General features: G+C 40.3%; 1 protein-coding gene across 6 annotated transcripts in view; it reads right to left on the reverse strand.

Annotated features, from left to right (window-relative positions):
* qkia (QKI, KH domain containing, RNA binding a) overlaps positions 1-24,037 on the reverse strand; it is a 44,083-nt gene that overhangs the window by 14,082 nt on the left and 5,964 nt on the right. For all 6 annotated transcript variants that reach the window (XM_077731009.1, XM_077731010.1, XM_077731006.1 and 3 more), the window contains exons 2-4: positions 13,061-13,203; positions 8,269-8,385; positions 3,663-3,806 (exon numbers count right to left, since the gene is read on the reverse strand). In XM_077731009.1, coding sequence (XP_077587135.1) covers positions 3,663-3,806; positions 8,269-8,385; positions 13,061-13,203 — 404 coding nt within the window. The remainder of the gene's footprint in view (positions 1-3,662; positions 3,807-8,268; positions 8,386-13,060; positions 13,204-24,037) is intronic.

The raw sequence follows: 24,037 nt of genomic DNA on the forward strand, positions 1-24,037 counted from the left end.
TTGGTTGGTGATTAATCAAAACGTCCATATAAACCGATTAAGTTTCGATAATCCATTTGTTGGCTAACTGATCGGCTTAAACATGATCATTCTCTGTTAGTCTTCCCGGACTAAATAGACTGGCCGTCAATGGTAGTAAAGGCTGTACGGAGTTCATTTTAAGGTGGTAGAATAAATACATTTCTAAGTTATTTGATTGAAGATGGGTTTATAAGGTTAATAATGCATTTTTGCTTTTTGATGTGATTCATTGCATTTGTGGAATGATGCCAACAAATGTACAATATGTTGCCTAGCTTTCATTAAATTACATCCCATTAGGCTGCAGGTTATCTAAGGGATCCCATTATCATTTATCATCAAACAAGCATAAATGTTTACGTAAGATCAATTGCACAGTGGTATACAAGATAGTGTCTTCAATCGAACATGATGCCTGTTCCCCTCCGTATGTATTGACAAAATAAGTATTGTGCATGCGGTACATTAAAAATAAATATAGGGAACTGACAGTGATGGCCCGGACCTAAGAAAATAAACCTCATTAAATGGGGAAACACATGGATGGATGCGGCCAGATGGTGTTATGTACTCATTTGTCATACACCGCTGACAGAGGAGGAGAAACGAATGAGAGTTGAAATAGAATAAAGACAAAACATGTGATTATTGGAAAAAAATGTTCAGTGCGGACGTGTTGTTTAAATAGATTGCTTGCCTATCGGCATTCGCCACATCTACAGACCATATATGCGACGCTAATAATACTGTAGATGAACAACACCAGTATACTAGTACAAATGGATTTACAGAAACACTTAAAATTACAAACGATGCCGATTTATCTACGCAGCGTAACAATTAAATCTGTCAGAGCAAAATATGATGCACTGTGAAATTATCTCCAAGGCAACAGGTTTATATTTACATCTAGGGATTTACACTACCTTTTTTTAAGCAAAGGGCCAATGGCATGCATTGATTATTTCAATGTTAATGAAATGTAATATTATAATAAATAGTCACTGCTTTTGAAGCATCTATTTTTCCGCAGCATCTTTATCGCAAAATCTGAGTGACTATGAGTCTAACTGTGGTGAAGCCTGCATTATATGTGGGTAATACACAAAGTGCTTCACTTAAGGCTGGGAGGTTTTCCTGTTGTTTTATATAAGTGACTGTGACTGGAGGTCAGAAAAAGTATAGATAGCTTCTCCCTGCTCTCTCTGTATGAGGATCTTACCAGAGAGCCAAGTGATGAGGAGCACAATTTGGTATAATGTGTAAAAGTGCGTGCCCGTGTGCATGTACATGTGGATGCAGGATGAGATCGCACACCTCGTGTGTGAGCGAGGGTAGGATCAGCGGAGGAAATCCACACTTGAAAGGAAAGGTCTATCATGCCCTTCTACCCATCTCTCACTGCATGTCTCTCATCTTGCAGACATTATCCTCACTCCAGGTTAATGTGGTGAGGTTCAAAAGTTCACGGGAGCAAACGACCACAGCTGAAAGCAAAGCAGAGGGTCTAGGAACAGGCAATTGCAGTTGCCATGCTCCAATAGGTGTCTGCAATCTCAGCCATTACACTGTTTGACTACAAAAGGGCAGCAGCTCATTGATTACGTAATGGTTATCACGATAATGGTCATTATCATAATCCTCACCATTTTTTTGTTCCTTATACAATATTTATTTGCTTATCATTACATTGTTTGCTTTTGGACTGTTTATTCCTTAAACAACTAGAACATACACTATGGTAAAAGTGAAGGTGCTTTCACATCAAATTAGGGTTAGGCAAAGAGATCATATTACAGTTTAAAAATAAAATTACAACTCCATTTTATCACAATTCATTTTCTGTTTCCCAACCAACTTGGCCTAAAACACGGTCCAGTGTGGAGTGGCACCTTTGGCGGACTGAGTGAACAACAGATATGAGTTATCAATCGATTGGGACCAAGGAGCGCTAAATTGAAGCATATAATTGCATCACACGTTTCATCATTAGGCAATCGCACGTATCACTTAACAAGCAGCTGCCACATAACGTTTATATCCAGCGAGGCAGCCATATTATGTCATGATATCACGTTGATGCGCTCGTCAAAAGAACCACAGGGTTTTCCCCGACACACACTAGGACGATTTAACGATTGTTCGGTTTCATGAGATTGCAAACATGTTGACGATCTTCATGGACTAATATCGTCATATTGCACACACCCACACGTTACAAAAAACCTAAAGCAGTCACCACCAGCCATGCATGACAAACCATAAATGCCAATGGCACCCAATGAATTCAATGTTTAACGGATAAAAGTATTAGCACAACATATTAAAATCAAACACAATATAAACACCATAAAACACTACTAACAAATCTACCGTTTTACCTCCCTAAGTGAAAAGTTCTAATTCCTTAGGAAAGGGTAGAGAAGGGTTGACATTTGTTGTCTAATTCTATATATTAATTTAAGGCTCAAGTGGCAAACACAAAGCTGCAAGGGTTTAAAAGAGGTAATTTTTGTTGTTCCTTAAAGCTTGTTCACTGAAAAGGAATAAAAGCGTGACCTCATTTTGTTTTGTGATGGATTTTCCTAAAGGGGATTTTTTTTTTACATCGCCTGATATGAGGAAGATGCCCTTCATTAGTACAATGGCCACATACCGAAGCTGCACTTAAATTCAATTCAGTTCAGCGTGAAAAGGGGCATTATTGCCAGCCAGCAGGCCAGCCCACCCACCCACTCATGTCTGTGAAATGACACGACAAATATGTGGTATCCTGGGGGGTTCAAGGGAACTTACAGTCATTTATTTTGACTTAATAAAAAAGCGATTGACATTTATATTTGACCGAGTGTACAATACAGCATGAAGCATTATGAGCCCATCATAAATCTTTTATCTGGATTTATCAGACAGATTTATGGTTATCGTATCTGGATAACTATGTGAAAAATGTATGCTTATCAATAAACACAAAAAAACCTTTGGTTGTTCCAAGACTGTTTAGCTTACAAATATATGTTATTTGAATTTTTTTAAGGATATCATTAAATACCAAATAAGAAACTGGTTAATGCAATACGACAATTAAAAAAATATAGGGTTTGTTTTAAATGTATTTAACCTACCCATGGTATAAGCAACACACAAAAAAACATTCTCCATACACATTCAAACCCATTTTGAAATGCTACATTACTTCTCCACCACAACATTGTCTTGGCACTAACTAACCCCCAGCTTCTCGAGACCACCAACTCTAATGTACTGCCACCTGATGATAAATCTAGGCCTTCAGCTGCCCTGTCCACCTGGTCACCACAGTAAACATGGAAAAAGCTTGCCACTTGCCAGAATAATGGCGGCAACTATTGAGGGAGTAGCAGAGATGGAATGTGGCAGTCACAGTGGGAGTGCCGCCAGCATTTTCTTCCCCCCGCTCGGCCAAGCTGTTCTCTTGGACTAGGTACGCTCGTAAACAGGATGCTAACAGTGAGCGGTGTACCATATGCACTTCTGTTGTTTAGATGGAAAAAGCTAAGAATAAGCAAGAGGTCAACTTGGTTGGCTCCAACTCTTAAAAATAAATATAAAATAAATGTAAATGTAATATAAAATAAATGGTAAAATAAATGTGTACTTACAGCGGGTACAAGGAGTTTCTTCACCTCCTCCACAGCTCTACTCATCTTGATCTCGGCTCTGGCCTGCGTGTCTTCAACTGTGATTAGGACATGAAGGTCTTCGTTGAGGTGTTCCCAGTTTGGTTTTCCTCTGTTCTGCTCCTCCTGGAAAAACATAGACGCTTGAGTGAATATGACAATGTGGGTGTGTTGGAGTACCAGTGCCTATAGTCTGCTGTTAAGTGTTTGCTCTGAAGCACCACCCTTCTTTAGGAGACTAGTTCCTGAATGAACACCAAAAAAATAAATGCTCCACACCCATTAGTATCCAAAATTAATGGACCAGTTGAGTTTTTTTAAACAGCAACATTGCATTGTGTTTTTGGCACCCTGCGGAGATAAAGTACCGTGGAGGAATGACGGTCGAAGCCAAGTGCCACCCATCAGCTTTTTACTCCACAGAGAGTTGTTTCCATGGCACTGCTCTTCACAGAAAAGTTCAATATTCCATTCTCATTTTCCCCTTTTCTACACGGGGGGTTAGATTTAGCACTTAGGCCATTATTCCACCATAGCTGTTTGCTTATGGACTATTAGGGGATACAAGAACTGAAAGGGGACTCAGCATATACTAGAAGGGTGGAAATGGAAGTGGTGGTTTAAATATACATATAAAAGCCCTGCAACCACTTTTCTTCCAACAAGTCCTTGCCTACGAAAGCCAGACTTTTTGTGTATATGTCAACCAAGGCAAGGTGTGTGCCATCTGACCGAACCTGACTAACATGAAGTCGTTTGGTTTAAGGAGAAGTTTTCATTCCATGCGGAAACACTATACACACTGCATTGACACTTCACTTGAGAGTTTGTGTGGTAGTGCTCCAGAACACACTTGAGCAGGAAATTCAGTCCTTGTGATTAACAGTGAAGGTTAGTACTAAAACAGATTTTGTACTGTGTGGCAGTAGTCGTCATGTGGCACTGAATGAATGCAATGCTTCAACTTGGAACAGTACTTTTCCCTTCGAGCCAACCAGCTAATCAAAATTGAGGCTAAATGTCAAGAGTCTAAACAGGTGCAGTACACAGCTGAAGGGCACAGTAAAGGACAACAGCAAGCAAGGCAGTGCTGTTCCGAAAAGAAAATACATTTGACAAAGACTGAACTTTCAGAGGGAAAAAAATGTTGATTTTTGGGGACAAAATGTATCTCTGAGCTCACCAAATAAATCTTTAGAGTAAAAGGGAATTCAAGAAAAAGCCTTAAATGTGGGAAACGGTCTGTTGATTAGTAATATCTTTGAGTAAGCCTCGTATCTTTAATAAACATTTTTAGGAACAAATGTCTAGTTCATCATTGTATTTAACCTTGCATTGCAAAGTATACTAACATTTCGAGAGCCCGTGTAAGCAAGCACAAGACCATGACTAACAAGAAGCATAAAATATTACATTTTAAAAAAATATTCTGGCATATTATGTTTTTGTTTGGTTGCAAGCATTTTTTGTTGTACATAATGCAAACCATTTTCAGTTTCATTTGGGAATCGCGAAAACAGGAAAAGCGGTTGGCCAAATAAAAGATTACCGCTGGAACTGTTTCTTCCAATGCAAACACATTAAATGAAGCCTGCATGACAGAACTTTTACCATGCTGCCGTTTGCACAAAAATCACCCAAAACGGTACTCTAGCTTCCTCCCATTGGACACCTTTTAAGGAGATGCAGAGAATCACCAGGAACAACAAACTCAGAAGAGTAAGCATCACAAATAAGAGAGTAATGTTGATCGTAAAACGAGTGCTCCCTGATGACTCAGTGTGCAACACGCTCTGTCTGAACAAATGTGTCATAAGGAAAAACATTGCAAGAGGCATTTGATCAGAGTTAAAGGGAATCTGGGGATGGGTTATTATCCTTTAATATTGTATGTCTCCTCTTATTTAATGTGGACCTGTCTTGCACATATACACAGATGGGTTCCGCCATGTTTTCCACCAAGGCCAAACCTAATATGTAATGTAAGCACACCTACTGATTGCATAATTAGGCACTAATATACATAGCTGGAGACCAAAACATTTAATTTGCCTTGTCCCGTATTTGGCAGGCATGGCAGATGGCATGGGTGAGTAAGAGAGCCAAAATTCAATCTTAAGACAAATGAGCTAGTAGGTAAACTTAAAGAGAAAATATTTTAACACTTGTATGTCGGGGAAATAAACTGAAGCTGGTCCAATCCCATCAAGTGACTTTCATCCAAAAACGAAATAAAATAAATCTGTACCGGTATGCATAACCACATTTCGCCCTTCACCTACATCCTTCCTCCCATTTTCTAGTTGAGCTGCTTTACTGTCTTTCATTGTTCTCCATTCGCCCGTGATTCACTTTGCTTCCCTGTCTCGCTCTCTCTCTCAAACACACAGCAATACTGGCTTCACTGAACCCGCCTGCCGTCAGCTAGTGCGGCCCAGGAGCAACCAGCTGAATTATTGAGAGCATAAAAATGCTGCCGCTAATGGATCCTGAATAAACACGCTGGCTAAAGCTGCTGCCGTGGGTTCCTGGGCTGCCATGGGGCATAACGCGAAGAATACAGGAGGGTTGAGGATGTAGATGAAGAAGAAACTGGCAGGAGTTGTTTCGCCGGAAACTGAGCCATAATTATGCAACACCTTCAAAGGCTTTGGTGGTTTTAGTAGTAATATGTCACAATTAAATAAATAAATAAAATAATAGAATTGTGAATCAGATCCGAGAGCTATGTGAATTTTTAGGCCATCCTTGGGAAACCAATGAAAAGGCGAAATTGTTATTCCCAGTCCATAGTGGGCAAAGAAACATTGCTCAAGCTTAGCTTTTACAGAGGTTTTATCTCAACCTTCCAGAATATACATATTATATTAATATTTAAATAGAAAACTGCAGTATGTAACTACACAGTTTAAGACCGAGTTCAGTGCCAAGGGGTGACAAATTCCTGAAAATCTCAGCCTTCTACTACTTCAAGTACATTTATTGAATAATAAATTTTACAATATACAGTATTATAGACTATCATGCGTATTAAGAGGCTCTTAAATGTTCTCCACGGCTATATTTCTTCTTAAATTCTATACAAGGAATAACACGCTTTGTGTGACTTGTGAAATCTATACACCTGTCATTAACTAAAATAGCAAGATCCCGAAGAGCAATGAGAAGTTGTGTAATTTGATGAGACAGGGATCCAAGAGTAAAGGGTGTACTGGGAATTTTGTAAGCACCAGAACACATTCACTTCTCGTACACCACTTGTGGATCTAATTGTGACGAGAGAGTAGAGTGCCCTTATTGTCTCTTCTTCTAATGAACACACTCCAAGGGAAATGAGCACAGAGAGCGAAATTAAAACAAGAACGGGCGGTTTTCATAAAAATGAAAGAACAAAGGGAAAAAAATGTTTGCCGGGAGCTTGCAAGATTACGACTCAGCCTAAAATGTGCCTGTCTGCGAGCATAAATTGTTTGTGTAATGATGCACTGTGGACTTTGTGTGTGCAGATAAGTTGTATTCCCTCAATGAAAATGGATGAAATACATTTCTGTATGTAAATGTAATACAATAAAATATCCCTGGCAGACAGTTGCAGACTAAAAAAAGAGAGCAGATAAGATGAATAATTCTAGAACGGGCACATCAGATCATACCAGGGTATTTACTGATCCCAGAGGATAGATTTTTCACTACAAATACTAAGGCAGCTCCTTCTCATAAATGGATATGATGCTGATGCCACAGCAGTATAGTAAGGTCACTTGCCTCTGCACTTTAATGTCAGGAAATTAAGTAAGCTTTTTTTTTATCTTCAATGTGCCATCAAAACAGAGCATTTCAACCACAGGAATCTAACCATGGGGATGTTACATAACTTTTTGTATTCTGACAGCCATAACTATGTTTAAAATATGGTTCAGGTGATCTTTCCAAACCCAAATAAGACACTACTGGTGGTGCTGGTACTTTAAAGAGAAAAAGACATCTTGTATTGAATGGGGTATGTTTTCATTTGAATAGGTGCTTTAGATATGCCCTTCAACTGTTGCTTAACTATTTTGTTTTGAAATAGTAAAGGAGTGCATGGCACCAAGTCAGGATAGAAAAGGGGAACTTGTTTTTAAGTAACAATCTTAAATTAAGAAAAAAAAGTCTAGGATTGGAATCTCAGTACACAAAGCCACATGGTAGGGAGCTTTTTATGCCTCCAACATCAACCTCAGCGCAGTGGCTCCAGAAATAGAGGCTGCCCCTGGCCTTGGCCGTCTGCCTGCTTGCTTTACTACATACTACTACTGCCTCTTTTACTTTCCACTGCACAGCCTTTTGCAAACAGATCACATGTCAGCATTCAGCCATCAGGCATCCAAAAGCTGCTGTGTCGAGTTTACACACTGCGACGAGGATACTTTCGTATGGAAGCAGACTGGGAAAAATTAGAAATTATTGCATCATACCAAAGAATGATGACCTCAAACGGCCATAGAGAGAGATAATTATAGAATTTTTCAGGTCACTCTAGATACATCAAAGGAGTATGCCATGAAAAAATAATGAGGGTTAAAATACACCACTTATTTTTGCTTACCTTCTTTTTGTCTCTCATGGAACTCTTGCCTCGCACCATAATTTTACATCCAGTTTCCGCTTCCAGCTGCTTGGCTGTGAGTCCCCGAGGGCCAAGGATTCTACCCACAAAGTTGTACTGCAAAAAAAAAGAGAGAGAGATCAACATAAACAAAATGTATTCCATGAATATTGAGTTTTCAAATGACCAAATCTTGAGAAATGCTAAGAAAGCATGGGATATGCTCTAGCAATAAATACAACAACAACAAAAACAAGATAATACAGTCAGTGAAACTAGTGCTTATGTTGGAAAACTATGGCGTGATTTTAGCTACAGAACAGTTCGGAGGTTAGGTGAGGTTGTGAGGAAATAAAATGTCTTATCAAGGGCTCTTTTTGTTTTCTGAATTGCTTTGTGACTTTGTACTAAAAGGAAATGGGATAAACTGAGGTAATCCCCTCCACTTGGAACTGCCTCCCAATGGGATAAAGGGAAATGTGTTGAACTAATCCAACAGGATTCTCTTCCAAAATTAAAACACAAAGAAGGACGTGGAGAGAGGTGTGCTGTCATGCATAAAGATAAGATTAAAACTACAAGATGTGGGTTGCATGTGTTCAAATATCATACATTTGCTTTAAGTGTACATTGGCAGAGCGAAGAGTTTGCCACGACAAACATGCCACTGTTCGTCTCTTGAGCTACGACAATGAGCATTGACACAGACACATTAAATTCATAAAACACAAGTCAAATACACTTATTCACTCCACTGCACCGGCGCCTCTGCAGAGTACGAGAAGGCCATCAACAGAGTCATGTTTAATTACACGGGGATTACACATTTAAAGCACCATGTAAACAAATACGAGACAGGGGGCAGTCAGGAACTCAAGCCTCTATTTTGAACATGTCTTACTGGAAATACATGTCCCACAAATGCATGCAACATATGTCTCATTTCAATCTACATGGTGACGTTTTCAAAGAGCAATTTATGGTTTGAACCGCCTGCTGTAAAATGTATGGGGCCACAGCCAATGGTGGCTAAACAATATCATAAAAAGGAAAATGACGTATTCCTTCCTAAAAAAAATCCCTCGCAGAATGTCGAGAACCATATCGAACAAGGTATGAATACATTAAGAATGTAAGAACATGTTTACTAGGTTATAAACTGGAAATGATTAGTAAGATTACTGTGCTAAACTTTAAAATAAAAGCAAAAAGAAATTTAAATATTTTATCAGGGCAGCTCCTCTGCCTCCCAGGGAAATGCACTGCTTTTGCAGGACACTTATATGCTATGTGCTGATGACAATTGTATCTGACAGAGTATCTGTCTCTCTCATTAACATATTCATGATGAAAAAGAGCGGAGACAAATAAAGAGTGAAAAGGTTAAGGAGTGGATGGAATGCAATTGCTAAGTTGGAAGACACTGATACCATTGTTTGAACAGAGGCAGTGGAGAGTCGTTGTTGTTGTCTTTTTTGTTGTTGTTTCAAAACTCATTTTGCATTATTTTTGTTTGGCCAGTCACTTCTCATTCAGTATGTTCCTTTTTTTATACTATTTCTTTGAAACAAGAACTGGCCCAGACAAATGGTTGGGATTCAAACAATAGATTTCTCTTGAGACATCTGACATCAAATGTTAGAATTCTCAGAATCAATCATTCCGAAGGAATAAAACAATGTCCGTCAATGATGGGTCTGTTAGATTGAAAGCATTGATATTTGCCATAAAATGTTCTCTCAATTATATTAAAAAATGGAAGCAGAGCGACTGGAGAGTTATCAGAAAGACATTGAGCCTGGCAGGAATTCTGCATTTTACAGCAAGTAGAAATATGGTGGATGCATCTGGTTCTTCATTATATGTCAACTTCTCTTGCTAGGATATGAGGATTAATGAATGAGTGGCCTAAAATGCATTTTCCTGCCAAACAAATAAAAAAGGCTTTTAAGAAATACACACGTTTGTGGTATGCCGAAGCCTAAAAGTGTATTTTTTGAACACATCCCCAGTTTGAGCTCTTTTACACACGTTCAGCATCACTAATATTTCCCTCCATGTGCCTTTTCATGCCTTCAAAGTTTTTCCTCGAACCAACAAATACTGTGCAGCTACAAACAGAGGGGGCAGGGGATGGAGTGTGTGTGTGTGTATGTGTGTATTTGAGACAGTCACACACAAAAACACACACACAAAGCCCCCTTCAGGACAAGGGCTTACAATGACATTAAAGGGACTTTTTTGGGAGCCCCAGTTATCGCTACACCACAGGCGGGTTATGTTGTGTACATATCTATACTTGAGCGTCTGTGTGTTTGTATGAGAAACCACAATGTGCCGTGAACTCTTGCAGACTCCCAGAGCCAATTGTCATGTGCGGGTGGAACAATAGAATTTGCACCAAAAACGTCCGGAGAAACAGGACAATTGTTGCATTTGTTTGTGCCAGTGCACAGAGAGGAAATAAGATCAGGTGGCAGGCGCTGTGTGCGTGGCGGGCTTCGGGGCAATGCAGTGAATACCAACAACATATTAGCTGGCCTCATGGGCTTATGGAAATGAGGACTGCTTCATCAGTGTATTAAAGCAAGGTAGACACAACACTTTTTTTCCAGAAAATGCCACCTCACATTCTTGCTTTCTGATGTCTAAATTAGGGCTGCAACTATGGACCATAGTTGTTTGATCATCACAATGGCACATTGGCCTCAATGGAGGGTCTTGGGTTCAAACCCGGGTCAGTCCACCTGTGTTGAGTCTGCATGTTCTCCCCGGGCTTGCATGGGTTTTCTCCAGTTACTCCCACATTCCCGAAACATGCATGGTAGACTGGTTGAAGACTCTCTGGCCCTAGGTATGAATGTGAGCGTGAATAGTTGTCCGTCTTCTCGTGCCCTACGATTGGCCAGCCAACATTGTGAGGATAAGTGGTTAAGAACATGAATGAATTACTTCTTTCAGCTCTGTGTAGCATCATGTGGGAATATTAAACAGCATGAATTCATGTGTAAATTTTATTTTCCATTACCATTTAAGGGTTTGGAGCAGATTATAATGCACGTGGCACATTATCGGTATGTGTTTTTCTTCCTGCACTAGACATAGCTTGCAGGAACTGAGTAGCTATACCTGGAATCATTGGGTCACTCACAACAAAGAAGCTCACACACCACCTGCTGGCTGCCTGCCTCCAGTCACAAATTCATCTTTTGAGGCCCGAAAATCCACAATGCACATTAACTGGCATATTACCAGAGAACAGAGAGAAATTTGAGCTAAAGAATGAACAAAATCTGAAACAGTGTGACCTACAGTACAGATCTGAAGGCACAAGGGCCCACATGACAGAGAAAGGTAAATTTTGGTTTGATTCCAACGGTGACATTTTCGCTTGAAAGCCCGGTAGACTTCAAAGCTCTCTTTTTAGCACATCCAGCATTTAGTACCTAATCCGTGGCCTCTTTTGATAATTCTGTTTGGATTTATTATGGGGTTGCAGGCAGAGTGGAAATAGGCAGGAAATATGGAAAGTGTTCAAGATTGACATCAGCTCAGAGTTTGGAGCAAAGAAGCCGGCTGAGTTCACCACTTGCCAAACTTTGTCACTAATGTGTGTGTGTGTGTTGCATTTTTTTTTTGTTTTTAAATAAACCTAAAAGCAGGAAAAGCTATGGAGGTAGAATATACTCTAAGTGTTTGAACTCAAGGTCCCCTGCCTTCAACCCAACTAGACAGTCAATGATCGGCTAATACCTGCACAAAGAGAATAAATGGCTGCCATATTAAAAGACGCCCACCCTATCCGATGCCTGAAGGTCAACACAAATGACATGCCAATCTGTCATTCGGCGAGCCTGCATTGCGAGCGAGTGCTTGGAAGAGAAGCGGCGCCCCGGTGCCAGATAGCATTTAATTGAAGGTGGACGCTATCAGATAGCCTGTGACTGAGCTGTCAGTCAAGATGCAGTCACCACGGTGATGCTCTGTGCACATCTGACGCAATTGGATAATGGCCGCTAAGAACAGGCGATGAGTCACATGACTTGGCAAAAGCAGGCAAACTAGGACGACTTGATTATGTGATGATGTGCAGGTAGAAATGACTCTGATTTGCCAGGGTTTGAATACTAAACAGTGGAAACACATTCATATGCTTTCATAAAAACATCTCAGGCTTTTCAATTTGAACTAAAATTAAAAAGGGGAAAAATTAAAGCAAGACAAAGTAGCAAAAATATAAATCCCCCAAACCTAGTAGTGTTTGCTAAGCTCATCACCAAATCATCTCACGAGGGTCGGGGTGCCTAATTAATTTAGTAGCCTTTCTGGCAAATTGTAAACAGAAAGCAAAAAGAATGTGCATGATGGTCAGCTGAGGACATAAAGAATTTAACAGTCGCCTCTAAGTGTAAGTTAACTCATCGTGCACTTAAATTCAACCAAAGAACCACAAAAATGTTAACCACGCAAAAGTCGACCTCAAAGGCTCAGCTAAAGGCTGATTTGGGCCAATCGTTAGGTATACTTTTCTCAAGTCTCTCAGGAGGAAAATGCTGGACATGCCTGGCTGAGGCCACGCACCTCTTTCTTCAATCTTTCTTATCCTTTGTCACCTCCTGTGCGTTTGCTCATTTCCTGGTGCATGCAGCTCGTATTACAAAGAAAAACCTTGCTCTTGGTGCAGATGCCCCCAAATGTGATTTATACACACAGACTATTGACATTCCTAAACAGTAGCACCAAAATATGCAATCTACATTCCTCATCAACTTCAATACATGATGTTACTTACATCTGGGTACTCTTTTACAGGCACAAACAGTTTTTCCTGCAGGTAGACCATAGGTCCCATAGGCTCAGGCAGTTCCAGTGGGTGTCTTTCCACAAGGCCATTGACTGTGTCGCTGTACATGTGTTTGCGCACTCTGTTGATCTCTGCAAAAAACGACACAGACAAAGAGAAAGAAATGAGGTGAGTTAATGCAGGAAAAACATAAACAAGCATTCACTTTTCAAATTGGTATTTGATGTCTCACTCGTATTGATCTTATAGGAGGTGCTTTGATGCAAAGCATTTAAGTAAAGCTCGTTAAAAAAAAGCAAGTTTTTAAATGACAGTAACCAATGCCGAACTGCTCTTGACAACAAGCAATTATTCAGAGCAGCAGCTGTACACAATGGAGACATGGCATACGGCATAATGACACGGTAAAAGGGCATGTTGTCCAATAGTAAACTACAGGGATATGGGAACAGTTTATGTGAGGCTGTCACAGCAGGGGCATAATCAATGTCTGCAAATGCAACACACATTACTAAGTAACACACTTTCATCAGGTGGTAACTTGTTCTTCCATCATTTCAAACCCTTTCAGCTGAACCGTGCAGCATCTATGGAGCATTCCAGGTAACTTAGCTTATTACATGGAACCACATCAGGGCAGGTGGGAGAGCTCTATATTAAAACACCAGCAGGGGAACTTGACACCATTGGCTATAGATAACATTTTAAAAGTACCTCCTAATGGCCTCCCAGTCTTAACCTTGCCCTGGAACTACTTTAGAAGGTGGGTCAGATGTATGTAATTATTCCCCAATTGGAGTAACATTGAATGTTAAAAATAGTACTTGAGGGGAATTCCAGTTTTACCGGACATCACCTTTGGGAAAGATTTGGTTGTGAGTAGGAAACCTCTCATTTTTTTAGTCAAATAAAAAAAAGAAAGAAATTAAAGAATATGTCCATTGAAAACAATAATCCACTGTACATTTGACCTACAGTACTTAAATCACCAACACACAGTGGCATATTGGATTGGTTTCCCCCAAATGAAGTTGTTTTGCTGCAAAGATCACTGGACATATGTTCATCTTTAAGACAAAATTCCATGGTGTGCAATTTGGTGCCAGTCCAGGCTTTGCAACGCCATTGTTGAACAGATTTAAGACAAGTCTTTCTATAAAACAGCTGACTGCAGAGTGACAAAATGACAAAGCCATTTTTGCCGGCTGTTATGATTGATCGTTTCTGTGCACGCAGTGGGACAGATGTTCACTCAGCCCTCCATATTTGCAAAAAGCAGCTCATACAAACAATTCTAAAATATTGCCAAAGAGGAAGCAAACATGGATAAAGAAAGTGTTCTGTAAAACTGATCTCAAATTGAAACATTGCAACATGATTTTGTGAGGATATGAAAAAAAAATTGTGACAACAACCACTAGCCCTCCTCTCCCGACCTCCCACCACCCCCCATTTCTATTTCCTTCTGCCGAAATGCCACATTAACATAAGGGGCCGTGCTAGGCTATCAGTGGAGACGTGTTGTATTTGACAACCTCTAATTTCAATGCAGGGAGTCCTTTCTGGAACGCCACATTCGCCAAAAAATTATCCCACACCTCACCAGAGTGACAAAATCATTTGTCTAGCTGTCTGGCATGGCAGAAAAGGCTGATTGTGTGAGAGAGATAACGGTAGGAAGGGCCGAAAGTCGCTATCTTGGGACAAGAGGAGACAAACGATAGACAGAAAGAATATTAACAGGCAAGGGCAGGCTATCCAATGTTCTTAACATTTTTGGCAGCAGACAGCAACGGTCGGTGATACATCAATTCTACTACATGTTAAAGCATTAAAACTGTATAAGGGCTATCATTTAACTGATCGTTTGCATTGATGGCTCTAGATCGGGAAAGGCCAAATGGATAACTTTATTTGCCATTGTAACAAGTACACCAAAAGTGTGCCTTCCGTTCAGTAACATTAAAATGTTCCCATGCAAACATATTGTAAGCAGAACAGACAGTTTCTACTTTAGTAGTCCGACTGCACCATAACGTTGCTGACCTGTAATTCCACTCTTAAATATGCCACTGTGTCATTTGCATGCTGACTCGACAAATAAATCTGTATATACTCTGATTTGCTGTCAAGAGTTGTCTCTTCCACTAAAAGGAGAGAGAAAAAACACACAAGGATCATTCTAATTGCCCAATATTCCTGAGACAAAGGGAAAAGGAAAGGGGAAATGAAAACTGCCCTTGAGAGTGGCTGAAGGGTAAAGGGAAAAAAAGAATTGCTGAGCAAGCAGATTGCACCTGTACTCACACTTTGTTCCCTTGACATCCTCAACAGCTGCTAAAACTGCTCATTTCATTCTTATCTTTTTGTTTCTCTCAATTACTGGCCTATCGTCTCTAATCTGCAGGGACAAAAAGGACTAGCCAGCCTGGATTCAATCTTCAAATGCTGTTGAAATCAGTTCTCTTGGAATGGTCTCAAAAAACATAATTAAATCCACTTGTATGCCTGTCTGCAAGGTGATATTTGGTAGTCAATCTCAGTGAGTTTGAAGATTTTGTGTTTACGCTCCCAGACATGTAATCATAAACATGACCACGTGGTTTCGAAAGTTGTAAAATTTGGGTGGGAAAGAGAGGTGAAGTGTAGGTCAAAACAGGATAGGCATAATTATTTTAATGGACTGGCCCTCTGATCAACTGAAAGTTAAACTAGATCAAAGATGGAGACAGTTGTGTGTTGGGGGGGCAGTCTGACAAAAGTAAAAAGATAAATTAGCAGCACTTGAATAAATGACTTCTAATACAGGATTCATTAGAACTACATCAAATTCCAGTAGTGCAAACTTGTCCGTATTGGAGTACTATGATGCGACAACATTATTCTGTCATTAAATCAAAACTATTTTCAAGTTAAAATTTGAAATTCCAATATGCCATTTGCAAGAGAGACCATGCAGCTGCCATGCATTTATTCAAACTTTAAAATTGACCTGAGTAAAGGTTTGAAACGAGTCTATGTTTAAAAAAAGATAATCAAGTCAATCACACACACGGGGAAGGAACAAGCCTTTTCACTTAGAAGTTGCACACTTTTCACGGCCACAAAGTCTGGCTACGAGAGGATTGGGATGTTTAATGCATTGGCACACCGTTATTTGTAGCACGCAGGACTTTATCCCAGACAACACTCCAGTTGAACAGTTTAAGAGTTTGACGGGCCGGGCGTGTGAAAGACGGAATGTTTCTTTCTTTAATGCAAGGAGCAGAAGTGGAAGTGTGTGCATGGGTGGAGGTGAGTGAGCCATGAAAACGTATGCATTTCAGGTGCTTATCATCCTTTCACAGCTGCCTCTTTTTCTCCTTATCCAGCCTCTCTTTGCAATAATTTTTCCCCCATCCTCATGCCTGTGTCTTACTTTTGACTTTAACAGTCTAACGGACGCAAGTCTTTGATGTTCATGCACAAACTATTCCAGGCCCCTTAATGAGTGTGATGTACTATCATCATAGTTAAGAAGACCATATGTATTACAGCTCTTACATAGAAAATCTTACATTAGGTTGGAAAGTTCACGTCCCTCGACTTCGCCTTCAGAAAAGTTTGCATTGGCAAACTTTGATGCCAAAAGGCTATGCTGAAAACGTCTCATTTATGGAGTATTAGAAACAATTACGGAAGACTCATAAGTTTCCACTGTGACAAACATTGCTAAACTGACACACCCTCAGAGTTCATGAATCCAGGCAAACGTGATTTGGAAAGAAGTGCTATCCACTCCCCAGATGGAAAAGTCTAACGTATCTCAACAGAAATGACAGTGGAATTTGTTGGCAGACACAGGGATAGATTTATGCTGTGCGAGAGCCAGGGATTCTCGAAGAGCATACTGGGTGGGAAGCTCCAGCGTCAAGTCTTTAAGTACATAGGCCACTAAAAGTATGGAGTAACAAGGTTTCCTCGGGGAGTGAGGTGAAGGAAGCAATAATGTGAGTGGGTAGACAACAAATAAGACAAAGAAGTGCTCTCATCTGGCCTTCTGTGGTCCTAAATGGATCCTTTGGAAGAATAATGCCAATAGCAATCAGATGTAGCTTAAAGTTTGTTCAAGTCTATAATGCAGAATTTGCATTCAGTGTTTACAAGGTGCGTGTGTGCACGCATATTGCAGGCAACTAGCCCTAGAAAACCAGCACGTTACGCTCTGTGATTATCAATAATGAGACTGAAGCAGGCTGAGCACGCACCAACACACACACAAGACAGCACTTTGGTTCAGCAATAGTTCAGGCAATGCACTGGAATGTGTACCGCCCCAGTACCATCTTAAGTAAATGCAATATATATAAAAGCAAACACCCAGCTTAACATTAAAACACCCACATATCCCAACTAATGAGCTGTTGTGTTTGAAGGCAGGAATCCCTCGGGACCCAAGCCAGCGAAAAAAGTGCCTGAGAGAAATCTCTTTTAAACAAATATTGCAGGAAATAAGGAGTCACACCTCATTTCTTACATGCCTCACTAACCCAGCCCTCATTCAGAGTCTGGCGACACAGAAACTGAAGGAAAACAGATTAAGACGAGGACATCCAGCTGATTTCTATTATAGCCTTTTCTTTGGAAAGATCCTGCAGAATTGACGCACAGAGCCCTGTCACAAAGCTTCCCACAATGACATAAAAATACATTACTGGAAAGCAACAATTTGTTCAAACAAAGGAGGCAATAAGAGTGAGTTTCAAGTCTTTAAAGGGGCCATATGGAAGACATTAATTTAAATTATTCATTAATAATTCACGTCTGTGTGAAATATAACTACAAAGCATTTAGGCAGTAATTTTACGAGAATGTCATTTAAAATGCTAAATAGAGAGTAGTTAAATAGTGCATTCATCTACATCCACATTACCATACGGGCCCAAAGCCCTATACATTAGCTCATATTCACTGATAGTCATACACAATATTGCACAGCACTAGTTGCAGCCCCACTGAATCAATTGTACCAATATACCAAATCCTCGTGTTGACAGAATTGTGGAAAACAAGATGGCAAAAGCCTAACAGTCTCTTGTGACACTAATGTTAACTTGGATTTCCTGTATAATGCATGGGGAGAAAATAAATCATATAAACCTAAGCTGGAATTGTCATCCATCAAACTCTAGTGAAATAGAATGATTTTGATTGAATTGTAAACATCAAGACGCCAGGCACTCCTGTGGCTGGCTCTCAGAGAGCATGTCTTCAAAAAGCAGTATAAATGTGTGAGTGTGATGGTCTGGCCCAGAAGAGCAATCTGCAAAGTCATTAATCATAGCCTGTGGTAAATGCACAATTTCTGTGGCTGTCGGTGCAAATGCATGCAGGATGAGAAGGTGAAAAGGCACCTGGAATGTTTCTACCGTTGGTGACTGAGCTAAATAGGGAAACGGTGGCATTGGTGGGGCACTGATTAAACACAGGACACACAGAAAAGGAAGCACTCAAGTAAAGGCAAAGATGATGAAAGACAAACAAGAGATTGTGAAATGCAGTGAGGTTAGTGTGGAGCAGAAGGACATTTAAGTGCAGTGGAAAACTCAGAAGGCTGTGTAGCCCACTTAAGAAGATGCACACATTAGCCTCAATTGAAGGAAATGTGTCGCATTTATCGAATATTTACCAAGTCCTACAAAAGTAAGAGAAAACAAGACTTTCTTCCCCACTTGCAAAAAGGTTTTCTGCAGTAAGCACTTTGCCACTAAGAGACTATGCTAAAATTAGCTTTCATCATATTTGATGGTGTGCAACCTCTCTGTGGGGGATGAATTCTGGCAATCCAGGGAGCTCAATGAGCCATGGGAGTGCCAGATTTGTGCACTCAGTGGGGTCCACCATAGCTTGAGGTAAAACTGCCCGTGAAAGCCATCTCGAGACAGAACTGTGATGTCTTGATAGCTCCCCAAAAAGACAACAGTCATTAAGGTTTTTTCACATTACACTCAGTTTTTCTTGGTATTCGCTTCTGACGTTTTCCTCATATTTGGAAGCACTTGGCTAGCAGCAGAGTAGGAAGTAACAAGGAGGATTTTTCTACTGGCTGATCTACAAAAACTCAATCCGAATTAGAAGATTGCCTCGTTCCAGGCCTTGGATGTGTCACAACACTTCATAAATATTGGTGTTTCTTATTTAACTTTTAATACATTGTAAATTAGAACAAATGTAGCCCAGTTCAAGATGATGTGCTTGGCAAATACAGCATACATATATCTTCTTTGTGCACCTTAATCAGTTGCCAAAGCATACAGCTCAGCTCAAGTGGTAATTGACAAGATTTGCAATCTCAGGTCTCTTTCCGAGAGGAAATGAAATGCACACTTTGTAGTTGTGTAAGCCACCTCCAGGGGGGTTGTATGATGCCGTCTTGGTAGTAACCAGAGCAATTGCCATTTAACCCCAGACACTCATGTAAAATAATGTCTTTGAAGATGCGGTACTGCAAAATGATATTTACTAACATGCCAGTTCAATGTGGAAGACAGATGGGGCTAGAATTGGAAGCATGGTTCCTTTCTTATTTGAACCCAACACTACTGTCAATGCTCTTGTTTATGTACACACAAAGCACAAGCATGCAAGGAACAAACCTGCAGCCCCGGGCGTTCTCTTGCATTTCTACTTCCAAGAAGACCACCCCAAAGACTCAACAATGGCTAAGATAAACAAAGCACAGGATGCACGCAGTAACACCCCCCGCCGCCATGTGATGTGACAATGCGTGATAAGAAGGAAGAATAACAGGATGAGGACACAAGATGCACACAGATGGAAGAACAAATCGCAGTCCCATTTTTTTGAAGGTTGAATTAAAACACCAAACAGTGCTTTTCTGACCTTTAGCTGAAGAAGGAGATTTCCTCTCACTTGGTCAGGGGTGAGAAATCTCCAGCTGGTGGGTTATAAAAAGCTTTCCACAGCATTTATCCTGACCCAGTGAGAAATTCTTAGGGAGATCTACGAAATATACCCCAGTTGTAATAACTTTTGCAAATGGTTGGGGTTCTTTAGTCATGCAACAATGTGCGGAAGGGTCTGGCGGTCAAAAGAGGAAACAAAAGAGGAAGGAAAGGCTCAGCTTGTGGATGCAGGTGCTGAAGATAACACATGTGCTTCCTCTACACACCCAAACAACTCCTGAAACTAATGTCCTTCAATGAAAGTGCAAGCTAGACCATACACACACATTTTTTTCCAAAGTGCTTACATTTAAGGACTTAGTGATATGCGCCAAAACTTGATACTACTATCAAATCTTGCTGGAGTGAAGTGCATATTGCAAGCCTACACTTTAAACATGTTTTACGCTTGTGATATTTCACATTACGCTTATTGTCGCGACAATTTAACAGCTAATTTTTCCAATGGCAAGCTAAATTGTCACTATATAATGTGTATGCTTGCAGAACAAAAGTCCTGTCAATCCTTAAGAAGTTGGTACTAATATTTTATGGTAACGCTCCAAAAAATGTCAGCCTAACAAAAAGTGCAGCAATGTTATTGTAAGCAAACTTAACGGAATGAAGAATGAGCGCATTCCCTTCATCTCCTCTCATTAGGAGGGAATGAGGTCACTCGATTACTACACAAATGCTTTGATGCCAGAAGGAGACAAAACCCAGCGATGGCTGTCTGCACTTTTTCAATTCATTTTGTTTTAAGACTTGTCCTTGTGTTTTTTGATGGGTAAAAAACAGCAAGATGAAAAAAGTGCAATCGTAGACATTTGTTCCAGAATTGCAATGTACCAAATAAACCGCCGCAGATCGCCAAGTGTGAGGATATTGTCCACAATCAGTTTGAACACAAAACAAGTTAGATTCAAGTGTACACTGGTGCTGAATTTCGCCTCCAGCCTCCATCCTGAGCAACATGGACTTTTGAAACCTGCATCTGCTGTCTTTCAGTCCCAGTCTAAAACAACTATGTCACCTATATCACTGGAATGTCAATGTATTTCTGTATTTTTAAAATCTGGTGGATCTGATATATCTCGGAGTGGGGGTCGAAAGTCACATTCACTGAAGGTTTCATGGAGCTTTTGTACACAAAGGTTTTCCAAATGCGAGAGGGGGAATACACACCAGACTACAGAGAGCGTGTTGTTCTCGAGCAACATTTAAGCCTGCAAGTGATTGTGGCAAGAGCCACGCTCGTCGCTAGCATCCCGGAGCACAGTCAGACGATCGCTTGGGCTGATGCAAAGCGACAGGCCGCGTTGCGGGCCTTTAACGTCACCAGTGGTCCTCACATGGACGAGGCGAAGGGCCCTCAGGGCGGACTATCTCGCACACAAGCGGAGAAAGGGGGCTACAAAAAGAAAACATATGGAAGGAAGAGGACAAAATGAAATGCAGAGGACGAGATGATGAGAGATGAAGGAGAGAAAAAGGGATGAGAGTCATTCCAGTCAACATTAATGTTACAAGGAAGAAAGCCAGAAAAATGAGTCACTCTCTTGGGACAGTGAATGTCTACATGGGAGAGCCTGGTGACAAGGATGGAACATACCATGTGGGGAGTAGTACAAAGCCTAGCAGCTGCTGCAAAGCTTGTGCCGCTTCTTAAAAATAAAGACATGAGAGGCCTGTGACCATGACAGAGAAAATACAATCTTGGAGCAGGTGATGTGGGAGAAAGACCAATAAGAGGTGACAGTGAGGCAAAGAGACAAGTCCATCTCCGGAAAGGCTTTAGCACCTTTAGGTGTTGACAGCATCTGGCACCTTGACTGCATGGAACAGTGTATACCTGTGCAGGATCTAGCAAGTTGCCATTACTGGCCAGCTGCATGAACAATCTCCATGGCGCCAAATCGCCGATCATAAATGAGAATCTTCACAAATATATAGAGCAGACAGTCTGCAGCAATCATGCAGATGTATAAAATATGTATAAGACTACAATTTCCAGAGCATACAAGTTCAAACAAAAAACACTTGCAATAATTTGATTAAGCCAGCCTGCAGTTGTGATAAACTATTACTACACATTTAAAATTGGAAAAACATTGTTTATATCAAGCGAACAACACAGCTTTGACCACAGAGAAGAGCTGTTAATGTGTGATGGTCAAGGTAAAATCAGTTGTTTGACTGAGGTTCTTGAATATATTTTAAACAACTTGACAGAAACTCTGTGTCATGAAAAAATACAATACAGCAATTTTATGTGACCGACTATACTCTCTTTAACTCAAACTTGTCCTAACATGAACTTCCAAGGAAATATTTAAACATGATAGTCTGGATCAGATAGTCAAGAATAGCCCATTCCAAACTTACCTAAGCTTTTTAGTCTTTTTTTTTTTTACATCTTTAACTAAGGTTTGAAGAATCAGTTTGGATCTACATATATGGACCCTAGTTTAAGGTATATAAATTTGTGGTTGTTCATTTGAGTTGTGCATTGTATAATTTGGGCCTATGTTTTAGTTCACAAACCTGCACCAGCGTATATCTAGCATAATAAACAAAAAGGCCCATTGTGTTTCTGACACTGGCAGAGGGAAGGAAAGGGGTCAATAACCCTTCCTCACAGCTAACAGGATGACCCCATTCACATCACATTGGAGGAATTCTTTCCTCCAGATACAAACGCCCCACTTTTTTTTTCTTTTTACAATCGTACTTGCTCTCTTCCTGTGCTTGACACGCCTTCTTTCAGTGACAACAATTCATTGAGTATAGTTTGAGCTAACTAGCCCTTTAATACTGAGACAGTGACAATGATAATTTTTTGTTCCATTTTCTTTGAACATTTCTTATGATAGTAATACAACTGTCAGAAAACATGGTATGACATCTGTTATGAATATGGATGAGTGGTAAATGTAAACTTCTGGAGTTTACTGGTGCCATTTAAACTAATCATAAATCCTGATGTATACCAAATGTGAAACGGACAGACTGCATTACAGAAGATGTGGTATCAAACACACGTGCTTGGCTCAGTGTGACGGCTTCATTGAGGCAGGGAAGACCCTGTTGCTGCCAATGAAACATTGCTGACTAAGAACTAAGCAAGTGGATTTTTGACCAGTGCTTCCCGCTGGATACTCCGTATATGGTGTGTTTAAGTGCAGTTGGTAACAAAGTTGTTTTGCATTCAAAAACACAACGAGGAGCAAAGAATTACTCTCCTGCACAATTACACCGCTCTTTCATCTGAGCGCAACTAAACAATACCGTGAATTTCTGGGTTTGTTAAAACCGTAGGGAGTCAGTCAGTCATCATCGATGCTGAAGAGCCATTTCAAAAAGGTGGCAGTCACGCTAGAAAGACTTTCACATACTATGTCAATTTCATTCAAAGCAGCACTGGGGAAATCTAAATGGACAATGCCGATAAGAAGCTTGTTAAATGTGTTACAGTAATAAAACAAAAGTTGAGATTGGAGCTATAGGACTATTGTTTGAAGATGAATAAAAACAAATTTCAGTAGGAGTTTAAGACTTTGGGGTTTGCCTACATGTGCTAAAACAGGGGAATACTTTGATTAAATAAACATATATTGTTGACATTTTATGATCTTGATTGATGGGCAAATTTAACGGATAAAAGAAGCAATTGCATTGAAACTAAAGCACTAGCTAGTCCAGAGGAGAAAAACATGAGCTGTGACGCGGTCACAGATTTGATACGAACAGCTGACAGCAAGGTTAGAGTGTGCAGCGCTTCATATTCTGATGACAGCAAACTTCAGAGGAATCAAAATGACGCAGTGTTTGTGGCACCCGGGGAAAAGGGTGACTGTAACCCTGCATTCTCTCTATATGCCTCACAGAAACAACCAAGCAGGGGAGGACAGGTAAATTATTTATCTTTGATTTATTGGCCAACTGAAAGCGAGTGAGATGCCACAGTGAAGGCTTCCGAACCACAGGGAGACGAAAGTACTAAAGGATCTGGAATAGGATG

Source organism: Stigmatopora nigra, chromosome 13 (genome assembly GCF_051989575.1).
Source record: "Stigmatopora nigra isolate UIUO_SnigA chromosome 13, RoL_Snig_1.1, whole genome shotgun sequence".
NCBI classification, from domain to species: domain Eukaryota; kingdom Metazoa; phylum Chordata; class Actinopteri; order Syngnathiformes; family Syngnathidae; genus Stigmatopora; species Stigmatopora nigra.